Source organism: Coccinella septempunctata, chromosome 5 (assembly GCF_907165205.1).
Source record: "Coccinella septempunctata chromosome 5, icCocSept1.1, whole genome shotgun sequence".
In the NCBI taxonomy this organism is placed as follows: Eukaryota; Metazoa; Arthropoda; class Insecta; order Coleoptera; family Coccinellidae; genus Coccinella; species Coccinella septempunctata.
The window spans coordinates 7,176,055-7,203,795 of NC_058193.1; the positions used below are offsets into that span (position 1 = coordinate 7,176,055).

Consider the following 27,741-nt stretch of genomic DNA (forward strand, 5'->3'; position numbering starts at 1 on the left):
TGCAAAATGAAAGGCCAGGAAAAATGGTCAGCCGTCAGCCCAACATTCCATATATTATAGATAGTTTATTGGGTTTATTGGTCCTGTCAGATATTTACAAATGTATAGGACGTAGCAGCATTTTAGGAAAGACCGGCCCGAAAGCTTGGCAATTGAAATAAAAAGAACATGTTATAAAAGTCTCGTTTCATAAGTTAAGGAGTCAAAATACATCCCAGTTTGATCATTTATTATACCAAAAAAGAACTCTTCTTAAAACAAGGAAATGCGAAATATATGACCAATCTTCACATCATCAACTATGGATAACGTTCCCTCAATTTGATGGGGTTGTCCTTGCAGAGCCGATGTTTGTTGATAGAGTCCCGCAATGTTTATTGTATCCTTTGTAACAGTTTTCTTTCCACATAAAATCAGATGGTTGGCATATAACACCACTATCGGGTGTTGCATGTGAATATTTGAAGAACATTTTGCCACATGATCTGAAATTTTTTTAAAAACAAACAGTTACTAACCTTAATCTTTTACTCCTCAAAATATAACCAAAAGATTAAAACTACTTACAATACAGCAAAGAATTGAAGAAACAGCTTTAAGTTGATGAATTGGTTTGATAAACAAAAACCACTAACAGCAGAGGTTGTCTCTGACTAACAGAGACAAGAGACAGGTTGTCCCTGCCACTAATCTTTTGTTTGGGGAACAGCTGATTATGGCGAATGCAGCGCCACCATCTTATGACATAAATGTCATTCGTGAATTTACATTTCGCACGGCATGGCAACGTTGGATTTCAATGCTGTTTCTAGTCGCTCCTGGTTGAATATGAACGAGAGAGATAGAGCTAGTTGAGTCAACGTCAAAATCATATGATCAGAACATCGAACGAACGTTTGGAAAATCCTGAAATTTTTTTTTATTCCGAATTAAACAAATTGTTATTTTGATTGATTGAACTTCTGGAAGTGTTGAACACTATAGATAAATAAATCAGCGGTGTGTATATCGCATGAAATAATCATTAAATTCATGATACTAGATTATAGAACTTGAGTAAAGATATGCTACTAATACTTGATGATTTTAATTTCACTTTTCGTAAATCATTATTCAGTACCATTTCTCCACATGAAATCAAATTAATTTCATATATTTTTATTAACTTGAGGTCGTATATATTTTCAACATGTGGAGTTAGTTACTCTCTCAAATATTAAATTCAATATAGACTAATTACTGAATATAATAACTAGGTATGAAATAAAGATTTCAAATAAGAGTACTGTTTTTAATCACTTGTTTATGTTATTCTCATTTTATTAATTTGACTCTGATAACCAAAATTCCATATTGAATTTGAAATTAGTATGTATACTTCATTCACTTTTATTTTAGCAGTCGGTTGGCCATGGAAATTTGACACATTTCACTCTGTATAGTATGAAAATGTGGGGTTATGAAGCTTGTCAAAACATTTTTGGGTTTTAAATCAACACTATGTTGCCCGTTCTACGTAAAAGTTTCTGTTATTACGTATTTTATCACAACGTCGAATCTCTTCGGAAAATAGGTGACGAACATAATTGAAGTTTATACAAACTGATTGAAGTCATACCAAATCCAGTTATTTGCATGGAAAATACAAGAGATCAGTATAATATCATAATATGCACTAGCTTGAGGAGAGTTAATGTTCGTTATCTTCGTTGGCTAAAGTTTGAATACGTTACATAAGTTGTAGATTTCGAAAATATTAACACGAAGATGAAATGCATATGATGCAGTGGTTAGGAATGGGTATCTCCCGAAGGAATTAACAGATAATTACAAGAATGTTAAATTCTTCAACAAAAATCATCTTGCATCAATATAAGTAAAAGGAATTGAAGGAAGTTTCAAGTTAAGATGAACTCCACCTTTGAACAAAAATTTCACATGAATAAACAAGTAACAGGGCAACTTGCGCGTATTTGTGGCTATTCATCTTAATACAGTGATGTAATAATAATAATTATAGGTATTTATTAGTACCTTAAGACATTTACATTGTATAGGACAAGTCAAATGAAAAATAGAAAAATCCATTTTAGGGAACTTATTCTCCGATGACATTTATCGAAAATCCTGTAGTAAACTTTTCGCATTAATTCACTCAAACATAAAATTCTCAAATGCCACCACTTTTTTGGGTTTCCCAATAGAAGGAAATTCTTTGTCATTCTCATAATTCACAATCTTTCTGATTGTAGAAATATCCAGCTAAAATATATGTCGTTTAGATCCAGATGAAACATTATATAAATTCTCTTACATTGAATATGTTCGCTAACGTCTGACGTATTGTGGATTTTAGAATATCAGGGTATAACTATTGAATGAGCGGACCTGAATTCTAAATAGCACTTCCTCAAACCCTGTGTCCTTTTTCAATCACTTTCGGCATTTTCGTAATAAAAATTGATATTAGTTGTGGCAACGGCGTTATGACATTAACGACATTTCATAAGTGCCAACCTAACTTCGTTCTAGTTACAAAAACTTGAGAAAATTATTTCATGGCCAACCGACTGCTAAAATAAATTTGAATGAAGTATAGGTATATTAGTGAAAGAAAAAATATCATTTTTTAAACCAACTTCAATAGTACAAAAGAATCAGTTATGCCTTTTAGATTCTATTCAATTTTGATGCAATTAATTTGGCTATAGTATTAATTTCATTCACAATATCTACTCGATTATAGTGAATTCTTGCAAAAAATTGGATTTTTTTTGTAAATGAACTGTTCGATCGTGAGTAGGGTTGCCTGACTCCGGATTGTCAGGCGCCCACGAAAGAAAAACTTTGTCGTCTGTCGCTCACGACAACTAATAGGCTTGTTCGTAGAGTGGTTCACAACGGTTGTGAACTGTACAGAGCAAGCGTAATTGGATTTTCGCTACCCTAAAATGGAATTGCGCTTGCTCTGTACAGTTCACAACCGTTGCAAACCACTCTACGAACAAACGTAATGCTAATCGTATCATCGCCGGACGCGCCGAAGTGTTTCTCTCAAAAGCCTAAATAATCTTATATATCGCACCATTTTTGTCATCTCTCTATGTTAAGTGAACCATGGTGATATTGAGCAATTTTAAGTGGAGTGCCGTGTCCTTAATCAGCCTCTATCGTGCCACGAAGCTAAGTGCAGAAGGAGGGTTGGTTCCGTGTTTCCCTTCCCTCAGGAACCCCCTTCCTGCTACCAGACCAGTGGAGATTCATCTGAGTTTCGACTTAACCCAGTTGGGGTAGGTAAGAGCATTTTCACTTGTTCAGTTGCTCAATATCTGCTTCGGAATCCCCGTGAATAGTTTTATTCTTTTTACATACGGGGGTCGTTCAGCAAGGTCGGAATGCCGTCGATAGACAAATTGAAGGCCTCTATCGCCGAGTCGATGGTCAAGCGCGAAAATGCATTCGCCGCAGCTTCCACTCTGCTCAATTTAGTTAAGGGTTTGACCACTGAGGTCCAGGTAGCTAACATGTGCCTGACTGAATTGACCTGGTTGGAAAAATCATTCAGGGAAGCTGATGACTTGATAGTCAGACTGAACACTCAGTTGGAGGAGTCTGAGCGTGACGAATCACCTTCCACATTTGCAGCATTCTTCGAAACTTGCCTGCATATTCGTGCAGCCCACAGCGGCATAACCATACCTTCGTCTGTTGCCGCGCCTTCCTCATCGTCGGTTGAGCTTCCGATTCCTCGGGTTGAGTTGCCCTGCTTTTCCGGTAAAATCGAGGTTTGGCCCGGATTTATTGCTCTCTTCGACGCCCTAGTGCACCAAAGTACCTCTATGGCGCCCGTTCAGAAATTCCATCTGCTGTCGTCGGCTCTTTCCGGAGAGGCCGCATCAGTGATCTCCGGATTCGAGAGGAATTCGGCCAACTATCTTCTGGCTTATCAGGCCCTTCACTCCCGCTACCAGAATCCCCGGCGTCTGGCAGATCTTTACGTGAACCAGATTTTAGAGTCCCGACCAGCATCTCTGTCTTCTTTGCCACAATTGAAACGGTTCATCACCACCCATCAGAACGCCATAAATGCCATCAAGGCGCTGCCAATATCAGATCTGGCAGACTATCTTCTGTTATCCGACAAGAACTATTATCTAACTATTATCCGACAAGAACTATTATTAACTATTATCCAACAAGAAACAATTGTAATATATACATTAGGAAAACATGCAATGCTGCTGCCATAAATTCTATTTTCTTCAGGGGATTTGATTTGTTCAATAGATTGCCTATGGATATTAAGACATCTTGCTCCATTTCTTCGTTCAGAGTAAATTTATCCCGTCACCTCAGAAGTGGACACAGTTGGGAAAGATAATTAGACTAAATGGGATTTCCCTTTTCTTTTTTTGCTGTTTATGGAGGTATGGTTGATGATTCCTTTTTTTCTTTAAACTTTGTTAAATTAGGAGCCTTTAAACTTTTTCACGATAATATTTCGAGTGTATTACTGTTTATTTTAGATTACTGTATGTATATTAGGGTTATCCTATTTGAGAAATAAAGTTATTATTATCCATGTCATTGCGAAACCTCGATAAACTATCTCGCCAGTTGTTCGAAGGGCAGTTATCCTCTAATGATTTTCCCACTCTCGTTCAACTGATCGAATTCATCAATCGACAGTTGCGAGTGTTAGAAAGTTCTACTCTCACCTCGGCCCGATCGTCTGCGCTCAGGAGATCGTCAAGACCTCAATCACCAGCCGCCTCAGCGTCTGTTCCTATATCGTCTGCTCAACCTTCCCCTGGTCCATCCTCTCGCCCCCATGCATATGCTGGAGTACGCCCCTCTGCTTCATCTAGTTCGTCCTCAGCTTGTGTGTATTGCTCCGCGAATCACTCCATTCGCCAGTGTCGAGAATTCAAGGCCATGAACATCCACCAGAGGCGAGCTTTCGTGGCTGAGAGGCAATTGTGTAGAAACTGCATGTCGGCTTTCCATGTTACAGTTGCGTGTCGTTCGGATCAGTGTTGTCACACATGCGGGTGACAACACCACACGATCCTCCACTTGGCACCTACCACCTCGCCCTTTTCAGCTTCCCACGCGTAAGAGATCCTCCCTTGACGGACCAATGTTCTTCTTTGCCTCCTACCGGCTCCAGGTCTCCAATCCGCGCTGTCATCTCTCGGGGCACTTCAGTCAGGGGTAGATATCGCGAGACTTCTAGGCCAACTGGTTCTGCATCGTCTCGAGCGTCCCTCGCTCCTCCGTCTCGTCACTCTTGCTCCACCTCCGGAAGCGGTACCGATTGACTATCATCTCGTCGTCATCTAACCCCAACGAACAAACATCCGTCGTCGTCCTTTCATCTGCTCTCCTCTAGTCATCTGTACTCATCTCCACGATCTTCCTTGCGCCGAACCAATAATTCCGACCACCTCATGCCTACTGCTTGGATACGTCTTAATAGCAGGCAGAACGTCGTGTTCGGTCGTGCTCTTTTGGGTTCAGGTTGTCAACACACCCTCATCACCCGAGATTGGGCCTCCAAACTTCGTCTGCTCATCCACCCTGAAACTATTCAACTTCGCACCTTGAGTAATGCGGATCGGTTTCGCATCCAGGGGTATGCATACGTCAGACTCAGTCGCCAAGGCGATCCTCCCAATCGTGTCATCAAGGTCTACGTTATTGACAGGCACATAGATCCCCTTCCTGTCGAAAAGTTCAATAGACGGTGGCCTGAGTTTCAGCACCTCGGCCTAGCTGATCCACTTTTTTATCTCCCTCGCCCCATAGGGATGTTGATTTCCTCGGATGTGCTCCCTCATCTTATTCTTCCTGGCACGATGCTCCCGTCATTTGAGCTTCCAGGTGCATTGTCCACCACCTTAGGTTGGGTACTCTATGGGCCATATGCTTGCCATCGTAAACCGACCAAGCACGTCTCCTTTTCACGTAACGCTGTCAGTCATGTTCGGCGTCCTCGGAGCGCTCTTCAGACTTCACGTCTGAACACTACTCCATCATCCTCTAGAAGGTCACCATCTGCTGCGTCTTTCCCGTCGTCTTCTTATTCTGATGCCTTACCCTCAGTGTTTGCTTCTTCTGATACCTCCCTATCGTCTTCTGCAGGGTTGTCATCCGCCATGTCTCTTCCATCACCTTCTCCGCCTGATGCTCCTCGATCAGTGTCCGCCTGCCCCTCTTCTCGTGACAGACTTGACTCTTCTGACGTGTCTTCCCAAATCCTACCTTCTGATATAGTGGGTCCCTCTGCCGTTCCTGATCTTTACACCATCCCACTGAGCTCTCCGCAGCAGTCGGATCAGGAACTTGTTAACCTCGTCCGGCGATTTTGGGAACTCGATAAGGTGCCTGACGTGCTCCCCTTGACACCCGCTGAGAAAGAGTGTGAGGTGCTGTATCGCGCTGATGTCAGCCGTGGTCCCACCGGTCGATACTCTGTTGGTCTGCCCTTGTCATCTCGCCAGCTGGGCATCTCCTTCAATGTGGCGACCAGGCAGTTTCTTCGATTAGAGCATCGAGTCTCGATAACAACCCTTATCTTCGCAACGCTTATAATGAGTGCATGCAAGATTGTCTCGACAGTGGTCACATGGAATTGGTTCCTGAATCATCTGACTGTCCTCAATACGAGCCTTACTATATTCCTCATCACCCTGTACATCCTCCGGATGATCCTCCGACCAAGATTACAGTGGTCTTCAACGCCTCTTGCGCATCTTCTAATGGCAAGTCCCTCAACGATCTTCTACTTACCGGCCCGAAGCTGCAAGCGGACATTTCTATTCTTCTTCTTCGCTTTCGTCTGCATCGATTTGTCTTCACTGCCGATATCAGACAGATGTATCGACAAATTCAGATACGTCCTGAGCAAATAGACTATCAACGCATAGTCTGGCGTTTCACCAAACAGGAACCTCTTCAATATTATCGTCTGAACACTGCCACCTACAGACTATCTGCCGCTCCTTATTTGGCACTTAGGACTAGTCGGCAGCTGGCTTCGGATGAGGGAGCCAAATTTCCTGTTGCAATGCATGTCTTGCTAGATGAGATTTATGTCGATGATATCTTGACAGGCTGTTCATCCGAGTCTGAAGCTCTTGAACTGCGATAGCAAGTTCAGGATCTGCTCATGGCGGGCGGTTTCGAGCTGCGCAAGTGGGCATCTAATCATTCTTCTCTGCTGAATGGTATTCCTCTTTATCATCGTAGAGAATCTTCTTCTATTGACCCCCTTCTTCTTGACCGTGAACCGAGTCTCAAGATTCTGGGACTTGGCTGGAACCCTGCATCTGATCACTTCTTTTACTCTGTCCGCCTGACTTCAGCGACGGACTGTGCTGAGTCAGATGGCCAGAATCTTCGATCCCTTGGGATGGTTAGCTCCTATCACCTCCTACGCCAAGATCTTCTTTCGTCAGCTCTGTCTTCTTCGTCTGGAATGGGACCAACCTCTTTCGAATGAAGCCCAGCCTTCGTGGTTGCGGTTTCAATCTCAGCTTCCCACCTTGGCAGAACTTTATATCCCACGATTCATCCCTGCCGTGTCGTCTTCAGCTCATCAGCTGATTGGCTTCTGTGACGCATCTGAGTCGGACTACGCTGCAGTCGTCTATCTTCGCAATTCTACAACATCTGATCAATACCATGTGTCTCTTCTAGCGGCCAAATCTAAAATCGCTCCCTGCAAAGCTGTGACCCTGCCTCGTCTCGAAATGTATGGTGCCCATCTGCTCGCAAAGCTTATGCATCATTTGTCCACCCGCCTTCTGACGAATCTCACATCTGAGTGTATTGCCTTTTGTGACTCTTCCGTTGCTTTGTCGTGGATCCGCGGTGAAAGTCACAGATGGAAGACATTCGTTGGCAATCGAGTTGCTGAGATCCAGGATTTGATTCCTTCAGATTGCTGGAGGCATGTGGTGTCTGAGGACAATCCAGCGGATTGTGCCTCTCGTAGCCTCATCTTCGTAGCCTCTTTCCTCTGTTGATTCCCCTCAAACTGAACAAGTGGAGGTCGAGGCCAAGCCGACCTCCACTTTCATGTTAGCAGCCATCTCAGATGAACCCACCTTGATTGAACGTTTCTCCTCGTATCTTCGTCTCAAGCGTGTGACTGCCTTTTGTCGACGTTTCATTCTAATTGCTCGTAATCCATCTTTACCTCGCTCAGGTTTCCTCTCCTCTATTGAGCTCTAGGAGGCCGAGATCTGTTTTATCCGTCTAGTCAAATCTGTTCATTTTGCCGAGGAGCTAGCTGAGCTTCAGAAACCGTCTTCCCGTCATCGGCTTATTATGAAGTTCCACCTGTTTCGTGATGAGCATGGACTCCTGTGTGTTGGAGGTCGCCTTTCATCCTCTCTATTACTATATCGACAAAAATCCGGTTCTTCTGCCAAAGAATGATCATCTCACTCGTCTGATCATCGATGATGCCCATCTTTGTCTTCTGCACGCCGGTGCTCTCGCTACTCACTCGTTCATTCGCCGACGTTATTGGATTTTGGACGGTGGTAATGTGGTGCGTAATCATCTGCGCAAGTGCAATAGATGCTTTTCCTGCAAACCCCGTCCTCTAATTCAACCAATGGGCAATCTTCCACCTGAGCGGCTATCCTCTGCTGCGGCTTTTCTCACCACTGGCGTTGACTACGCAGGCCCATTTTATGTAACGAGTGCACGACTGCGTGGAGCCGTTAGCACCAAGGCATATCTAGTTGTCTTCATCTGTTTCACTACCAAAGCGGTTCACCTAGAATTGGCATCTGAGCTGTCCACCCCAGCTTTCATTGCTGCTTATCGTCGCTTCGTTGCACTCCGAGGTCATCCTGCCGTTATCTTTTCGGACAACGGCACCAACTTCGTGGGTGCACATAACTACTTCCGTGATCTTGGCCGCTTATTGTCCACAACATCAGCACGTCTTTGTGACGCAGCCACGTCTTCCGGAACTGACTGGCGATTCATACCACCTTCCAGTCCTCACTTTGGCGGCCGTTGGGAAGCCGCTGTCAAATCTGCTAGGCACCATCTCACTCGCGTTATCGGCAAGCAAAAACTCACTTACGAGGAGTTCCTTCCCTCTGACTTTGAACTATCTTAATGCAGTAACAAGTGCAAAAAAAATCGTTGCTGAAGTTCAACTTCAGAGGGTTGCAAGGGGGGAAGTTTTTGATGCACAAATTATTTCACCCTATAGGTCGTGTTCAGTATGTTGATTACAATCCATTTCCATCAAAAACCCTAGAGCAACGGTGTTTTTTTACACTTTTTACTGTATCAAGTTAGTTCAACTTCAGAGGTTTGGAGGAGGGGTAGTTTTCGATGCACAAATTATTTCACCCTATCGGTCTTGTTCAGTATGTTGATTTCAACCCATTTCCATCAAAAAATCTCAAGCAACGGTTTTTTTTACACTTTTTACTCTATCAAGTTGGTTCAACTTCAGAGGTTTGGAGGAGGGGTAGTTTTCGATGCACAAATTATTTCACCCCATAGGTCATGTTCAGTATGTTGATTACAACCCATTTTCATCAAAAAATCTCGAGCAACGGTTTTTTTTTACACTGATCTGAAGTGTCTGAGGGACTGGTATTGTGGTGAAAAGATTGCTTACATCAATAGAAGCTAATATTGAATCGTTTTTTTTTTCTTCCTTTCCTATATTAAATCTTCTCAATCGGTTTCTACGAATTAGATCAAGATATATTTTTTATGAAAACTCTTATTCTCCGTTCCTCAATGTAAACAAACAAAAGTGAATTAATTTCCAATAGTGTGGACGCGACTTCAAAGTTCTATCTATGGGATTGTGATAACTGGTTTGTGGGACAAAACTTGGAAAAATTGTTCTCTCCTTCTGAGGGAGACTGTGTGGGCATTCAGACTAATTCTATCAAGAATATATGAACAGTCGGTGTAATTATTTAATAATTTGTAAATGAACATTAAATCGAGGTTTTTTCTTTTCACAAGGAGTGTTTGAAGTCCCATCATATCGTAAAGATTATTATAATTTAACTCTTCACTGGGAATTTTGAGTTTTAAAGGAATCCACTTTAGAAATTTTTTCCGTACCCTTTCCAGCTTGTCAATGTGTACATTATAAAATGGTGACCACACGACCGTAGCATATTCTAATATGGATCTAACATGAGCCATAGGTACATACCAATTTAATAGACTGGATATCGTTAAAGCCGTTCATATTTCGCTTGATGAAACATTCTCAGAGCCTTTCCCACTATAGATTGTAGTACCTGCTCAATGAAGTCGAACTTTCTATCCAAAAGTACCCCGAGATCCTTAATCACCTCTACACCATCCAAAACTTCATCACCTATCCGATAATTAAATTCAGTACCCTCCTTCAATCTATGAAATCTCATAATTTTACATTTCCCGATATTGAACTGAATCTCATTGATCTGACACCATTTAACGAAATGGTAAATGCTCTAACGAGAGCATTCAGGTCTTCTTGCAATGGTTCACAATCCTGTATACTTCTTACAATGCGGAATAATTTTAAGTCTTCGGCGAGCAGATGGAAAAAGGAATATTTGATAAAATCATTCACGTCATTAATGAAACATAGAAAGAGCAACGGGGACAAAGACGAACTTCGTGGTATACCGGAATCAGCCAACTCCTGGGAAACAACATCAAAATTTTTCACCCTCATTCTGATCCCCTGAATTCTATCCGACAACCAACATAAAAATGGATCCCGGATCCCAAGTTTCTTCAATTTATCTATGAGTAGCCAATGGGCTACTTTATCGAAGGCCTTCGCGAAATCGGTATAAATTGAATCCACCTGGGGCTCACGCAGTTATCACCAAGTTGACTGTACAATACATCACATTGCTGCTAGATACATACACAGTTGGCCAACACGAGTTTTGCCTACCTTGCTATGGTTTGGGAGTCTAGTTTTCACATTTCCTAATTGTCCATTCCAACATATTATATTATTGAATGAATAGTTAATCATTAAATATTATGTCTATTTCAGAAAAGAGCGTATTCGCATCGTTCAAGAGTAGTTTAGTCAATAAAAATATAATATATCCCTAATTATATTTTGATTTTTTGAATATTAATAACAGAGTTAATTTTTGAATATTATGTCTATTTCAGAAAAAGGGTATTCGTACCGTATAAGAATAGTTTAGTGATTTTTTGAAGATAAAAATAATTCCTAATGAATTTATAAGAGCACGGTGATTTAAAAGCTTCTTGAATACGCCTAAGATCGGACGGCCTGGCCTCGGAGTGGGGATATCAAAATCGCGAGTTCCTATATGATGAATTAAATTAGATCAGTGTCATAGAATGAGAGAAAGGGATGCACGTGTTTTTCAGTTTTCTTCGATTCATTTCGTAAATTTTGATAATTAGAGTGGATTCTGAATTCTTGGATTGTTGAATAATTGGGGTAGTATAATAGTATATTGAAACAAACCTTCCAACCTGCCACAAGATCATGTGACAGTAGAAGGAGGAATGTTGAAATGAAGAAAGGAAAAATAAAAATAGGTACATTATCACTTAAAACCAAAATTGTAGATGTGTTTCAGTGAATTTAAAATTGTGATTCGTATTGATGTTTTGCGTTTTAATAAATTTTTTATCGGTATTCACAGAAAAACCCTGAAGAAGAATAAAACTATTATTCAAAAGCTTGGCAAAAACAACGAAGTGTACTACATTCTATCTTCGAAAACCAGCCTATATCGCATTGAAAACAAAACTTTCATACACTGAGGCTGTATAAAGAAAATCAGACTATATACGCAAATAACCCCCTCCACCCCTCTGACGGGCTGACAAACTTTAAGGTTGATGTGATTCGATTCATTTTTCCTTCAGTAAACACATTCCAAAAGCAGAAGGCGGTATTCTTTCATTTAGAAAAGTTGTCGAATTATTTCTTATAAACTGCCCCCTCCCACCCCCCTGAACGGCTGACAAACTATAAGGTTGGTGTCATTTGATTAATTTTTCCTTCATTAAACACATTCAAAAAGCAGGTAAAGCGGTACTTTTTTAAATGAACGGGTACCGCCTTCTGCTTTTAGAATATGTTGAACGAAGGAAAAACGAATCGAATGACATCAACCTTTCAGATTGTCAGGCCTTCAGGGGGTGGAAGGGATAGTTTATGAGAAATAATTGGATAACTTTTCTAAATGAACGAGTACTGCCTTCTGCTTTCAGAATGTGTCTAATGAAGGAAAAATGAATGCTATTACATCAACCTTATAGTTTCTCAGGCCGTCAGGAGCGTGAGAAGGGGTAGTTTATGATCAATAAGTCGATAACTTTTCTAAATGAACGAGTACAGCATTCTGCTGTAGGTAGGATGTGTTTGAAGAATAAAAAATGAACATTAACCTTATAGTTTGTCAGCCCGTCAGGGTGGTGGGAGGGGAGTAGTTTATGAGAAATAATTCGATAACTTTTCACCAGTGTGAAGTTGGACAAATCCACACATACACTCCACGAAAAAAAATGGTTCAATATATTTTCAGATTTAGTAAGATGATAATGCGGAGAATATTGTGCAATTAGTGCAATTTAATCGTAAAAAAATCATATTCCACGAAATAAGCCTCCTTTGTTCCCTTGAAAGGCCCTCAGGGGAGTGGGAGGTGAGGGTTTATGAGAAATAATTCGATAACTTTTCACCGGTGTGAAGTTGGACAAATCCACACATACACTCCACGAAAAAAAATGGTTCAATATATTTTCAGATTTAGTAAGGTGATAATGCGGAGAATATTGTGCAATTAGTGCAATTTAATCGTAAAAAAATCATACTCCACGAAATAGGCCTCCTTTTTTCCTTTGAAAGGCCCTGAGGGTATTGGGAGGTGAGGGTTCATGAGAAATAATTCAATAACTTTTTTAAATGAACGAGTAATCTGCTGTTGTGTTTAAAGAAGGAAAAATAAATCGAATGACGTTAACCTTATAGTTTTTCAGACCTTCAGGAGAGTGGCAGGGGATGGTTTCTGAGATATAATTCGATAACTTTTCTAAATGAACGGGTACCGCATTATGATTTCAGAATGTATTTAAAGAAGGAAAAATGCACTCGTTCATTTAAAAAAGTTATCTAATTATTTTTCATGAACCACCCCCTTCTACACATTCTGAAAGTAAACTTTAAGGTTGATGTGATTCGATACATTTTTCCTTGAGTAAACACATTCTAAAAACAGAAGGCGGTATTCGTTCACTTAAACACGTTATCGAATTATTTCTCATAAACTCCCTCCCGCCCCCAACGTTAATATGTCAAGTACGAGGTATTACAATTTCTCCATCGGTCTGTATCTTTCGAAATTGTGCGTTTAATTCAGTCGACACAGAAAGCCGCCGGTGCTGCAAAAAATCGGTTTTGAATTCTGATCGAAACAAAAGGGATAATATTTTTAGAAATCATTGATTCGATTCAGTGGATTGAAAATGCCTTCGATAATACGTTGCTCATGCTGGGACGTTTGACCGGCGATGCGTGAGAGCAAATTAGCTGTTGATGAGCCTGGCATGGCGCGGTACACAATTGTGCCCCTTTGTGATTATGCTCATGTTGGCAGATCGTATGTTCGACAGTTTCGGAGAACCTTTCATGGCGGTCCTGTGAGAAACACTTCACGTTGATTGTGCGATGGTCTATTCTGGTTTTTCAGAACCGAAAGTGTGTATTAGTCCAATTTACAACATCACAATAGTAGGGATAGAATCAATATTTCCCAATTTCCATTTTGGAAATGAATTCATTGCATTCTGATACTGGGCACATGATTTCCCAATGTGTCCATTCGGTTAATGTCGCATGCAAAATCGACCAATTCAATTTACCGATTACTGATTTTCCTCAACAATTTATACTTCATTCAAATTTATTTTAGCAGTCGGTTGGCCATGAAATAATTTTCTCAAGTTTTTGTAACTAGAACGAAGTTAGGTTGGCACTCATGAAATGTCGTTAATGTCATAACGCCGTTGCCACAACTTATATCAATTTTTATTACGAAAATGCCGAAAGTGATTGAAAAAAGAGACAGCGTTTCAGGAAGTGCTATTTAGAATTCAGGTCCGCTCATTCAAATAGTTATACCCTGATATTCTAAAATCCACAATACGTCAGACGGTAGCGAACATAATCAGTGTAAGAGAATTTCTATAATGTTTCATCTGAATCTAAACGACTTATATTTCAGCTGGATATTTCCACAATCACAAAGAATGTGAATGGAGAAGATAAAAAAGAATTTCCTTCTATTGGGAGACCCAAAAAAGTGGTGGCATTTGAAAATTTTATGTTTGAGTGAATTAATGCGAAAAGTTTACTACAGGATTTTCGATAAATGTCATCGGAGAATAACTTCCCTAAAATGGATTTTTCTATTTTTCATTTGACTTGTCCTATACAATGTAAATGTCTCAAGGTACTAATAAATACCTATAATTATTATTATTACATCAAAGTCTTGAGATGAATAGCCACAAATACGCGCAAGTTGCCCTGTTACTTGTTTATTCATGTGGAATTTTTGTTCAAAGGTGAAGTTCATCTTAACTTGAAACTTCCTTCAATTCATTTCACTTATATTGATGCAAGATGATTTTTGTTGAAGAATTTAACATTCTTGTAATTATCTGTTAATTTCTTCGAGAGATACCCATTCCCAACCACTGCATCATATGCATTTCATCTTCGAGTTAATATTTTTGAAATCTACAACTGATGTAAGCCAAAGAAGATAACGAACATTAACTCTCCTCAAGCTAGTGCATATTATGATATTATACTGATCTCTTGTATTTTCCATGCAAATAACTGGATTTGGTATGACTTCAATCAGTTTGTATAAACTTCAATTATGTTCGTCACATATTTTCCGAAGAGATTCGATATAGTGATAAAATACGTAATAACAGAAACTTTTACGTAGAACGGGCAACATAGCGTTGATTTAAAACCCAAAAATGTTTTGACAAGCTTCATAACCCCACATTTTCGTACTATACAGAGTGAAATGTGTCAAATTTCCATGGCCAACCGACTGCTAAAATAAAAGTGAATGGAGTATAGTGTTGTCGAATGCGACATTGATACGATAGACATTCAACAATCGTTCCTCAGTATAGTATTTGAAACATTTTTTCCGTCAGAATCACCAATATCCTCTGTGTCTTGAACGGTTTGTGTATGGTGAGTACATTCTGAAAGTTAGCTTAATTATTAGTTCATCATTCTGTTCAATTAATCATTTCAACGGTCTTTTACCCCCGTCTTATTTTATTTCCTATTATAATATATTCATTCATAGATACAGGATAAGATCTCTTGTTAGGCAAGCAGAACCACTTTTGAATTTTGTATTTTTTTTGCCATAATTTTAGGCTGATTTAAGGCTGATTTATTACCCTAATTATAAATTTTTTGCTACACAATTTTTTGAGAATTGAGTTCTGCTAGCTTAACGTTAAGCTAGTAGTAGTCAGGATAAAAGAAAATTTGTTATTCCTTTCTCTCGAGCTTTCAAGACTTTATTTGTCCCTGCATCAGGAGTTGCTGAAATGATAAACTGTAAGAGTGTTACAAATCATGCTAGATAAATCGACTCACGAATTTAAGAATAATCCTCAAAGATCTAACAAATAAAAATGGAAACATAGCACAGTACGAATTTTCCTGCTGAACTCTGCGTCTACTGTCGCCACTGTGGTATATGAAGTCACTGTATCGAGAAACAAGCCTCAGCGCCATCTGATTTCACGGTACAGGTAATAAGGCGATTCCTGAAAAAAGTCCGCTCAATTAGTTGTCTGAAAACTGAAAAGTTAGGTGAAACGGACATTATTCTTTTTTTTCTTTATAGAAGGGGGAATCTGCGACCGTCAATACACGGGGCTCTATCTCTCGCCCAGAGGAACCCATTTCTAGGGAACATTGTGGGGTTACTCACTCTCTTGACTTCGCGACCCACTAAACCAAACCTGCTTTTTATTGGTTCCGGGCATTTGCCTATAAACCATTTATCCCTTGATCGGTTAATTTCTTCTTGCACATTGTCGTGCTAGGGTTTTCATGTGCGTCCATTTCGGATATCTCTTCTTAATAAGTTTCCGTACTCATTTTAATCTCTCCTCAATTGATCTCGCGGTCTCCTTTTGTAAATTCTCATTCTTCCTCTGTCTTCCTCCGGATCGTAGTCCACTAGTCTCCTGATTTCTTCGTTTGGATGTTCCTTCGCCGTTTCGAATAACTTTTCAGCTTTCCTCTTCATTCGGTGATGGTTTCCCACTTCAACATTATTCGACATTATTCGTGTCGAACTCAGTTGATCACGATCATTCACGAGTGGTTACGATCTGCTTGCCCCGAATGTAACGACATCTAACCATCACTTTTAGAATAATTTTTCGTGTTTAGTGTCATTCATTCATTCATTGCTGTATCCCGTTGCCGGGAATGAATCTACAAAAAGACGAAAGCGGGAAAAAACAAAAAGAAAAGAAAAAGAAAGGAAAAAGAAAAAAAGGAAAAAAAAAAGGGGCGAACAGACTTATAATTTTTCAGGGCTTATTGCGACTGTGTGCTCTCCTGTGACTGTAGAGTCCCAACCGTGACCTACATATCCTACCACACTCCGGGCATGGATAGTCACCAACCAGATCTGGCCGCCGCTGTATCCTTCTCGAGTCTCCATTATAACTGTGTACCAAAGACCTCCACTGTGACCTGTCTAATGCTAGTTGTTCCCAGTTATGATTGGCATTAACTGATTTTAGGGATTGATGTAGTGTATCCTTGAACCGCTTGAACTGGCCTCCTGGTTTCCGGGCTCCCTCAGTGAATTCGCCATATAGAGCTATTTTGGGGAGTCTTGTGTCTTGCATCCTCAGAATGTGGCCGCTCCATCTCAGTCGGGCCCTCGTTACTTGAGTCTCAATTGTTGTACAACTCGCGCGCTGCAAGACTTCTGCATTTGAAACTTTGTGGAACCATCTTATGTGCATTATCTGTCTTAGATGACGTTGTTGCGTTTGTTCAAGCTGTTTAATATGTCGCCTGTAGGGCGTCCAGCTTTCGCTTCCGTAAAGAAGCGTTGGGAGGACCACTGCCTTGTAAACAGCTGTCTTGGTCTTCAGATTGAGGTCGTGATTTTGAAACACTCTATCCTTTAGCTTCCAGAATGCCCGTGATGCCGAATTGATACGGTTGTGTATTTCCGTGTCAAGGTGAGCCCTAGTATTTATGAAGCTTCCCAAGTATTTGAACTGCTCGACCTGTTCTAGAGTTTCATTCTCCAGGCTGATATCTGTTGGAAGGCTTTCTGGCGGACTAACCAGGATTTTGGTTTTGTCGATATTGAGTCTAAGGCCTAAAGCCTCGTATATATGTTTATAGGTGTCCAACATTATCTGTAGATCCTCCGAGCTGCTAGCGATAAGTGAACAGTCGTCTGCATATTGAAGTTCAGTGATAAACTTGGTACTGGTTTTTGCTCTGAGGCGCTTCAGGTTAAACAGGCCACCATCAAATCTGAATCTTATCCCAACACCTCTTACAGGCATACTCATGTCAGCAATCATCGATACAGCTATGGCGAAAATATTGAACAGTAAAGGCGCTAATACGCAGCCTTGTTTTATTCCAGAGTTGGTTGAGAAATGGTCGGTTGTGGAGCCATTATGCTGTATTCTAGCGGTGTTTTTGGTATGAAGGCTTTTACACACTGCTAAGAATTTTTCGGGTACTCCAAGACGTGCCATGATTTTCCATAGCGCTCTCCGATTCACCGAATCGAACGCCTTACTTAGATCGATGTAGACTGTATAGACCCTTGATTGTTGTTCACGGGCCTTCTCTTGCAGCTGTCGCAGTGTGAATATTAGGTCCACCGTACCTCGATTTGGTCTGAAACCGCACTGGGATTCAGGCAATAGCTTTTCCAAGAGTGGAACTAGACGATTAGCCATAATCTTCGAGAGAATTTTACCGGCCACACTAAGCAACGATATGCCCCTGTAGTTGTTGCAATTCGACGTATCGCCTTTGTTCTTATAGAGGTTGATAACTAAAGCGTCTCTGAAGTCTTGTGGCACATCTCCCTGTTCCCAGATCTTGCGGAATAGTGTTAGGAGACTATTGACAATGTCTTCATCCAAGGCCTTGAATATCTCCGCTGGAATGCCGTCTAGACCAGGTGACTTATCATTTTTCATATTTTTAATCGCACTTATGATTTCCGACATTGAGATTTCGTCATCAAGCGATGTCATCGGACTATACGAGGGGAGCAGGTCTAAAATGGACAAATCCGAGTCGTTATTTTGATTCAAGACCTGTGAGTAATGCTCCTTCCATCTTTCGAGAATTTTTCTGTCTTCAGTTAGAATAGCTCCATTAGCATCTCTTATAGGAAAGTTAGCTTTTCTGCTTGGACCATAAACAGTTTTAATAGCTTCGAAAAAACGCCTGTAATCATGGTTATCGGCGTAAGCTTGTATTTCCCTAGCTTTTTCTTTCCACCAGCTGTCTTTGATTTTTCTTATTTCTTGACGGACCTCGCGTTTTATGTTATTAAAACATTTTTGGGCTGCAACATCGCTAGGCTTGTTAATTGCTGTTTTCATCGCTTTGTGTTTTGCCTCCAGAAGGGGTGCGATATGAGTTTCCTTCTCGGCGAACCAGTCTGGGGATTTTCGGGAGCGTTCTGTGCCCAGTATTTCTTTCGCTGAATTTGTAAGAGATGATTTGAAGCGAAGCCAATGACTCTCAATGTCGTCGTCATAATCCGGTGGTGTTAGGCTATCTTTGACGGCAGCTGTGAAGCTTTCCTTTGTAGAAGGGTTATGTAGTTTGGAGATTTGAAGGCGCTCTCTTAGTAACTTTGGCCTGCGTTGGTATTTTGGGAGCATTGAGATCTTCATTCTCGAGATTACCAGCCTATGATCAGTCCAGCACTCCAGATCTGCTCTGGGTTTAGTGACCAACACCTCTTTGAGATCTTTTCTTCTCACGATCACATAGTCGAGAGTATGCCAATGCCCTGAGCGCGGGTGGCGCCAGGTCCCCCTTGAATTGGGTCTCGTAATAAAGAAGGTGTTCGTTATACAAAGGTTGTGTTCTGCACAAAGAGCCAGCAGACGTTCTCCGTTCGAATTAATGCTATCTGTGCCGTGTTTCCCTATTATTCCCGGCCATAGTTCTGTGTCTTGACATCTGCCCACTCTGGCGTTGAAGTCTCCAAGTAGGATAATACGTTCCCGTTTTGGGATTTTACTTAATGTAGCAACGAGTGATTCGTAGAAAGTGTCCTTTGAGTTGTCAGAGGAGTTCAAAGTGGGTGCGTATACTGCAATGATGTTCACAAACGTGTTGTTTGCTGCAGGAAAGCGTAAAGTCATTAAACGTTCTGAGATGCCTACTGGATTTTCGGTTAGTTTGGCGGCCAGGTCGTTTCTAATGGCAAAGCCTACACCATGTTGTCTGATTTGGCCTTCTGGCAAGCCCTTCCAGAAAAAAGTATAAGCATGTTCTACCAAGCTACCTTCGCCCGAGAAGCGTGTCTCGCTTAAGGCAACTATTGCAATGGATGTTCGTTGCAGTTCCTTATCGATTAGGGCAGTACGCCTCTCTGGTCGGTCGGCCTTGGGGTTGTCTAGCAAGGTTCTGACGTTCCATGCTGCAAAAGCTATGTGCTTTTCATTGGTTGTTGTACGATGATTCACTCGCTCAGGCACCCTCCCCCGGAGATCCGAATGGGAGGGTATTTTACCTCCGGATACAAATTTTGTCCTGTTCGACTGATCCATCTTTTTGTAGGAGCTGCGTTAGAAGGTGTTTTAAAGCTGCACTGGTAACGCTGTCAGTGCAACTTTGGTTGCGGTTGCGACTAGATTATCTTGTGGCACAGGTAACCTGAGACGACAAGGTCTGAGACGTAACTTAAGCAACGCAGAGAGCCATTTCCTGCTCAAGCCAATATTTTGGCTAGGTGATTGTGGGAAACAGAGATATACCGCTCATGTTCGGTCGCCAGAGCCTCGTTCGTAAGAACAGGGTGCACCGCGAGAAGGTGAGGTTGGCATTTGAGAGGAGAGGCTATAAAACGCATCCTTCCCCTTACACCCCCGTGTTTAGTGTACCATCCCAACAGATGGCGCTAGATACAAGAGTGGTTTACAGTGACTCTATCAAACACAGTGGCGATAATTGGCAATTTAGCAAGAATATGGCGGATTAGAAGCACAGATTTCAATGCTATGATCTCTAAGGGTACGTTCATACCGAAGATGCCTGGATGAGCGCGGTGGAGGTCGCGGTCGCAATCTTTACATCGATTTCAAAACAAACCTTCATATTCTAATGAGACCGTACATACCAAGGATGTTTCACCCGTTCACCCTCGCCGCTCATCATCGCGGTTTTCAGCGATGTCGATCGCAGAACAAAATAGTTTGATTTTATATGGCGATCGGGCAGTTGCCGCGAGGTACCTTGCACGCTTATTGGCGCTCTTCAAATCACGTGACATTCACCAGGGTAACGTATTTATTTTTCAGTTCGTTTATGAGCTTTGACTGAAAGGAAAGCATCTTCGACATGTACTGCCAGGCATCGATGTAAACCTCGACCGCCACCGCGACCTCCACCGGTCCACCGCGCTCATCCATGCATCTTCGGTATGAACGTACCCTAATACGGAATGCGGATTGGGTCACGTCACGTCACGTGACCAAATCCGCCATATTCTTGCTGAAACTATGTAAAACGAGACCACAATTGTCGCCACTGTCTCGTTAGAGTCACTGTAGAGTGGTTCATCTATACTATTTAGTTAATCTATGGACTATACCACAGCCCTCTATAGAGAAAGCCTGGAACACAATCTGACAACGCAGCAGATTGGCCAACTTGGTGGGCCGACTTTAGTTTTGTACGTACCGCTGTATGCTTGCGTTTCCTACAGTGACTTTATATACCACAGTGGCGACAATAGTCGATTTCGACCGTTAATGGCGGATATTTGTTAACGTTTTTGTTTGAAGGTCATGTCATTTAACACGATCTGAAACTTTCTGTTTAGAGGAAGATATCCTCTTACTCTAATTTAAAACGTTTAATATATTCTCTTAAAAGGTAGGTTTTACTTTTTTACATTTCTGATAAATAATTTATAGTAGTAATCAGGAAAAAAACTTTTAGTTGATCATATAAACAATGTGTTCACACTGATTTTAGCATTGAGTTATTCATCTAATCCCTAAGAGGGGATTAAAAGGAGTATGGTGAGTATAAAACGGGCATAATGCATAATATATTAATTTGAAAATAAAATGTACTTGTAGGTATATTTGTTTCATATTTCCAGTCCATTTACCCTCTTAGTTGAGGGAAAAAGTGAGGGAGGTTGAGAAAAAATGATAAGGGGAATGCAGTGCAGTTTTTTTCATTTCAACAATAATATTACATACAAATAATTATAGTTTTACTTAGCATTAGTAATATACCAAATAACGAATATTACAGATAAGGCTTCTTAGAAATTGTTTTTATTCTTCAACCTTGTCATACTTTTAGGTTTAGGAAATACTGTTTAGCTAGCTCAACTTGCCTCTTTCTACTCCTTTACTCAAAAATTACATAGGTATATTCTCCTGAGAAGTTGTATTGATTTTTCAGTGGAGAGGCAAGCCACATGAGGTACCACATATACTAGGGTCTAAGTCTAAGTCTTCCAGTGAAATTGAGGCAATTGCTTTCTTGGGATTCTTTCAAGAGCAGGTCCTTCACATTTCTATTCATCTTTAGAGACATTAACTTCCAACTTTTTTCCATCCTCTCTCATTTTTCAACATCTCAGGAGAAAAATGGACCTGAAATATGAAACAAATATACTTACGAATTCATTATATTTTCATATTAATATATGATGTTTGTTTTCACACTCACCTTGCTCTTTTTAAGCAATTCTTAGATGAATAAATGAGTTTGAACAACGGTCGAAATACACAGTCTAAATTTATAAATGAACAACTAAACTAAGAGATTCTTGGCAAATTACCAACATAGATTATTGTTCAGAAATGTGAAAAAGCACAATTTGGCTATTTACAGCATAATTAGAATTAGATCAAGACTATTTTTTGCCCGAACTAAACACTTTCGAACGATTCGAATAGCACAGAATCACGCAAACTGTCACAAATGTAAACATTGTCCGCCATTCAAGGTCGAAAACGGTCCAACCAATAAAAAAGCGGACGTCTATTGTCGCCACTGTGGTATATGAAGTCACTGTAGCGTTTCCGAATCCTATAAACGTTATTGAATGGTTATTGAAATATATTTCTGATGGAATACTTGAAAGAATATAGTATAACGCCCTACTCCGTCAATAAATTGAATACATAGCGGAAATAACAGTTTGCAAAAGAATTGAATTCTGAAAATATTCCTGAAATAATTTTCAATTCAAATGAAAGAATTCCCATTTCATTATAGGCGAATGATATTTGTTTTTCATTTTATTGTTCAGCAAGAGCCATAAAATTGTGCAAATGAAGTTATAACCGATCATGAAATACTTGAAGGAGCGAGTGAACGGGACATGTATAAGAATGTGAATATACAGGGTCTTTCACGAGGAACCTCACCCATATTTATACGGGAAACTACTGAACGTATTTTCATGAAATTCAGCACTTATAAGTATCTCACGATGCTGATGAAATCTAAAATATTTTCAAGGCATGAGCACCTCCGGTTTTTCCGGAAATGACGTCAACTTCCGTTTTTCAAATTAGAACACCATTTTTTTATTGCAGAAATAGATTCCTTAGAAAATTTCAAGTTATTTTGATGTTACATTTTTCAGTTTTGGTTGGAAAATTCTCTCTGAGCGGGAAATGTCGAAAAAAAAATCGAAAATAGAGCTCCGCTGAAACAAGAATAACTTCGAGGTTTTTGGATGGAAAATTTTCATTTTTGGGATTTTTCAAGATGTTAGATTGATGTATCCACTTTAAAAATCGAAATCGCGATTCATGATACAGGGGGTGAAAAAATCGCTTTCAAAGTTAGGGATGACAAAATCGTGAAAAATCAATTTTTTCAAATTAGAACCCCATTTTTTTATGGCAGATATTGAATCTACGTTAAAAAATAATGTGAGTGTATGCATCACACTCTGCCCTAAAGTCGATATTTTCTGAGTTATTCACAAAAAACTGTTTTTCATCTTGAATTTTCAGCTATTTCTTTTCCCTTCACGCCAAAAAGATGAAATTTTCAGGAACTGTTACTTAAACCATGTTTTAGATTTTACTACCCTAATATGCAAGAGAAAAAAGTTATAGGTTGTTCCTAAATAGATGGCGAATTTTGATTCGAATTTGTATCGGAAACCTCTTTATTTCAACTAATCGGCCATCGGTTTACTCTCCAGTGATAAATAAATAATTCCTTATGAACCATATGCAAAAACTTACCATGTTTTACATTTCCACCAGAAAGGATCATCTATATGAATCTGACTGGCTATCGCATCGCTGCCCAATATTGCCGATCTGAACGTGAACATGGAGGATGTGCTATATACGCTCGTCCTGTGTACGAAACTCACCCTTTAAATATAGATAAGCTATCGGTGCCGATGCATTGTGAACTAGGTGCTGTTAAAGCAGGGTTTCTTAACCAGTGGTCCATGGACCCCTAAGGGGTCCATTTAACAAAAGTCGGGGTCCATGACCATTCTGTCTCAACATTAAGTTTGAAACTGGTGTATATTAACTACAATCGTAAATAATAAAATCTGGCGAAATCCAAATCTCGTTCTTTTTATTTTTTTCAGAAAGGGTCCGTGAGCTCTGCGAAATATTGAAAGGGGTCCATAGCTAGAAAAAGGTTAAGAAACCATGTGTTAAAGTAAAGATGGGAGAAGTAATTTATTGTATAGTTAGTGTCTATAGACCTCCATCCGGCGATTTGATGATTTTTCTGCGTACTCTAGAATATGTCCTACACTATTGTACTACTATTTCCCATGTACTATTCTTATATGGTGATTTTAATATTAACTACCTATACTTTTGAATGACAATCGCAAGAAAATATTGGATGAATTGTTTTTAAGTTATGGTTTGAATCTTGGCTCATGTGAACCCACTAGAATATTCACCAATAAACACGGCGTTACTAAAGTCAGTAAGGTATATTATATTGCTACAAATGTAATCCGTGATAGGTTTAATGTCTCTGTGGAAGAACCATTCATAAGTGATCATAAGGCTGTTTTTTTAAAGTACTTGTTGAATACATCCGTCAAATCCTGCTCATTACGTACTCAACCGTCTCGAACTATTTCACAAGACAGCTTGAACCATCTATTTTCCCTCATCGCTGAAACTAACTTCGATAGCACCCATTGTGGTCAGTCTGTTGAAGATAATTTTAATAGCTTTTTAAATACTCTCAAGTCTTTGATCGATATTGCATGCCCCATGAAGATACATAAAAATTCTCAGCCATTTCGTCCAGGATGGATCAATTCGCAGATTATTAGATCAAGAGATAACTTACGTAAATTGCATTGGCTAGTACAGAATTCAAATTCATCGTCGATTAGAGATGAGTACAAAAACGCTAAATATCTCTATAATCGTCAGTTAAAGTTTTTCAAACAAGAATACTATAGAAACATCTTTGCTAGATCTATGAATGTGAATAAAACTATTTGGAAGTGTATTAATGATGAATTGCACTCCCGCTCTAGGAATAATAAAACCATCTCTCTTCGATTGGATGGTAAAGTCATATCTTGCCCACGAGGGGTTTGTGAGGCATTCGGTGAATACTTCTCGGAGGTAAGTGAGCGGTCCCTTCGTGATCATTATGGTGTTGTCCTATCTGACAGTTGTACGTTGCAAAAACTCGTTACCCATAACTTCTTCTTTCCAGTCGTGAGTGATGAAGTCCTATCTACAATTCAATGTTTAAAAAATAGTGGAAGCATGGGCCATGATGGCATCTCGTTTAGAATATTAAAAACGATCGTCCCTCTTATAGCTGATCACCTAACTTTCCTCTTTAATCAATCGATTGATTCTGGGTGCTTCCCATCGATTTTAAAACTTGCCAAAGTGATACCACTACACAAAAGATATGCTGAAAATAACATAGCGAACTATCGCCCGATCTCAATTCTGAGTCCATTATCTAAGATTTTTGAAAAAATTGTTTATCAGCGCATGTGCGGGTATCTGAGGAAGTTTTCCATTTTATCGAACCATCAACACGGTTTCAGGGTGGGCAGATCAACGCAGACTGTCTGTACCGAGTTTATTGAGTTTGTACACGTTTGCCTCGATCAGGGTGATCATGTAATGGGAGTTTTTTTCGACCTGTCACGTGCATTTGACTGCTTGAGGCATGAATTCATAGTGGATAAACTGTATCAGATGGGATTCAGGGGAGTTTTCCTTAACTGGATTCTCAGTTATCTATCTGATAGATCAATATTTGTAGATTATGGCAATTGTTCTTCCAAAAAATATTTCTGTAACCTGGGTGTCCCTCCGGGATCAGTCTTGGGACCACTGTTCTTTTTATTGTTCATCGATGATTTACCGGAATACCTAATTGCATGCATACTAATTCTTTTTGCGGACGATACATGTTGTATTGTCCGTTGTACGTGCGAGCTAACTTGTCTAAATTGGAGAAATGTTCAGACTTTCATGATTATAGAACAAGGCAACTTCCAAATTCAGGGCATTACCTAAATTTGCCGGAATTTCTCTCTATAATCATCTACCAAGCAGGTTTAAAAAGTTGAATGATAGACAGTTCAAGAAAGAAATCAAGGTGCTATTATGCTCTAAGGGTTACTATGAGCCAAGAGAATTTTTTTCAGATCAGTTAAGCTGATAGTTGTATTTATATTTGTGTATTTTCTTTTTTTCTTTGACCTGTCCTTTATCGCTATGGTATCTAAAAGGATCAATAAATGACTTCAGCCTTGCGGCTTTCACACTCCTCTCCAGAGGAAAATTCACTTATCTCAGATATCAAAAGGATTAAGCTCTGTTGGAGCCCTTTCCAGGTTTTCAGGCTCGTGGTGGTGGTCGAGTTCGGGCCGCTCTTCGGCTTCCTGCTGTCGGTCGGATTCCTGATCCATATTATTATGATTATTAAACAAATTAATTCAGATGCATAACATCCGCAGATAATTAAATCAACGGATGTTATGCATCTGAATTAATTTGTTTATTATTTACCTGCCTTACTGTTGAAGGCGTGATCCATTTCTTATTATGATTATTATTAACATATTCTATTCTTAAACATAACATTATATTCTCAAACTTCAAATAATTCTCAACGATGAATCAATTTCACTTGAAAAGTTATTAATTAGATCATCAAAATCTTTAATGATATCGGAATTGAAAAAAGGCTCGATTTCATCATTGTTCTTACTTAAAATTGTATTTCTTCTAGACTGTGGATCTGTTCTTTTTTTATAAACTAGCTTTGAACAGTTTGACAAGTTGGAAAAACTTTTGGAACCGCGTTTTCTGTTAATTTTGGATATCTTAATGATATGAGTTTAAATGAACCATCCGGCTGTAAATGCTTATCATGTCTGATTGTATCGGACTCTTAAAAATGTTTTCCACAAACTCCACTATGAACGGTGTTAACGAAATTTTTTCGAGGGATATATTTAAGCCTTTCTTCGTTTTTGGCGAAACCAAAGTAACTCACATAACCGTCTTTCCGGGTTGAGAAATAATTACTTTTACAAGAAGGTACACAACATTTCTTGACCATGATTGAAAATGGCTTCTTCACGGAAGCTCGAAAGGCTATGTACGTACGGTTAAAAAGGTAATCCAATACAAAATGCACTATAACACTCTTCACTATAATGTTTCACAGAACGAGAAAACTGAAAAGCCACAAGATTTCACAAGTTTTACACTACTTGTTTCAAAAACTTCACGTCGACGCGGTAATTCACCAACTAAACTTACGAAATTACGAATTGCAAGCGTCATGCGCAGAGACAACCTCTCTCTAATCTATGGTCAGCGTATCAAGGACATGATAGCATCGGCCCTACTGAGACGTTGCATTTTAATCGTGGACCAGGCTCTCCTTAAAGACGGCTGTGACTATACTAAGATGTCTAAAACTCTGGTGTATTCACTGATTCGATTTGTTTTTAATTTTGTGGGGATATGGGATCAGTTTCGTTTTTCCTACTGTAGATAGCGCTGTTTAGAATTTGACAGAGCATTGTCAATTGATATTTGATAATAATTTTTCAAAGAAAGGTCAGAACAAGATAGAAAACAACAGATAAAAACACCAGGCACATCAAAAAAATCAGAGAGAACCTGAAGTTTCAGTATAATTCACCAAAATCTCCAATCGAGTCTCCAATCAATTGGGAATTCGATCAATAAACTTGTCAATTTAACATCAGAAAACCCTGACTGCAATTTCCTTTTTCTGACCGAACACTAGAAATGTGAGGAGGAACTACAAAACATCGGAATACCAAACTTCAAATTAGCAACTAGCTACTAAGATGTCTAAAACTCTGGTGTATTCACTGATTCGATTTGTTTTTAATTTTGTGGGGATATGGGATCAGTTTCGTTTTT

General features: G+C 39.8%; 3 protein-coding genes across 11 annotated transcripts in view; all 3 read left to right on the forward strand.

Moving 5' to 3' along the window:
- Positions 1–27,741, forward strand: part of LOC123312770 (Ca(2+)/calmodulin-responsive adenylate cyclase-like) — a 210,430-nt gene that overhangs the window by 9,946 nt on the left and 172,743 nt on the right. The window lies entirely within an intron of this gene.
- Positions 3,396–5,321, forward strand: LOC123313955. Its single transcript, XM_044899067.1, has 3 exons — positions 3,396–4,208; positions 4,690–4,973; positions 5,015–5,321. The coding sequence occupies exons 1-3, from the start codon at positions 3,396–3,398 to the stop codon at positions 5,319–5,321; spliced, it is 1,404 nt and encodes a 467-aa protein (XP_044755002.1).
- Positions 8,357–9,142, forward strand: LOC123313956. The gene has a single exon (XM_044899068.1). It carries the CDS (start codon positions 8,357–8,359, stop codon positions 9,140–9,142), a length of 786 nt encoding a protein of 261 aa, XP_044755003.1.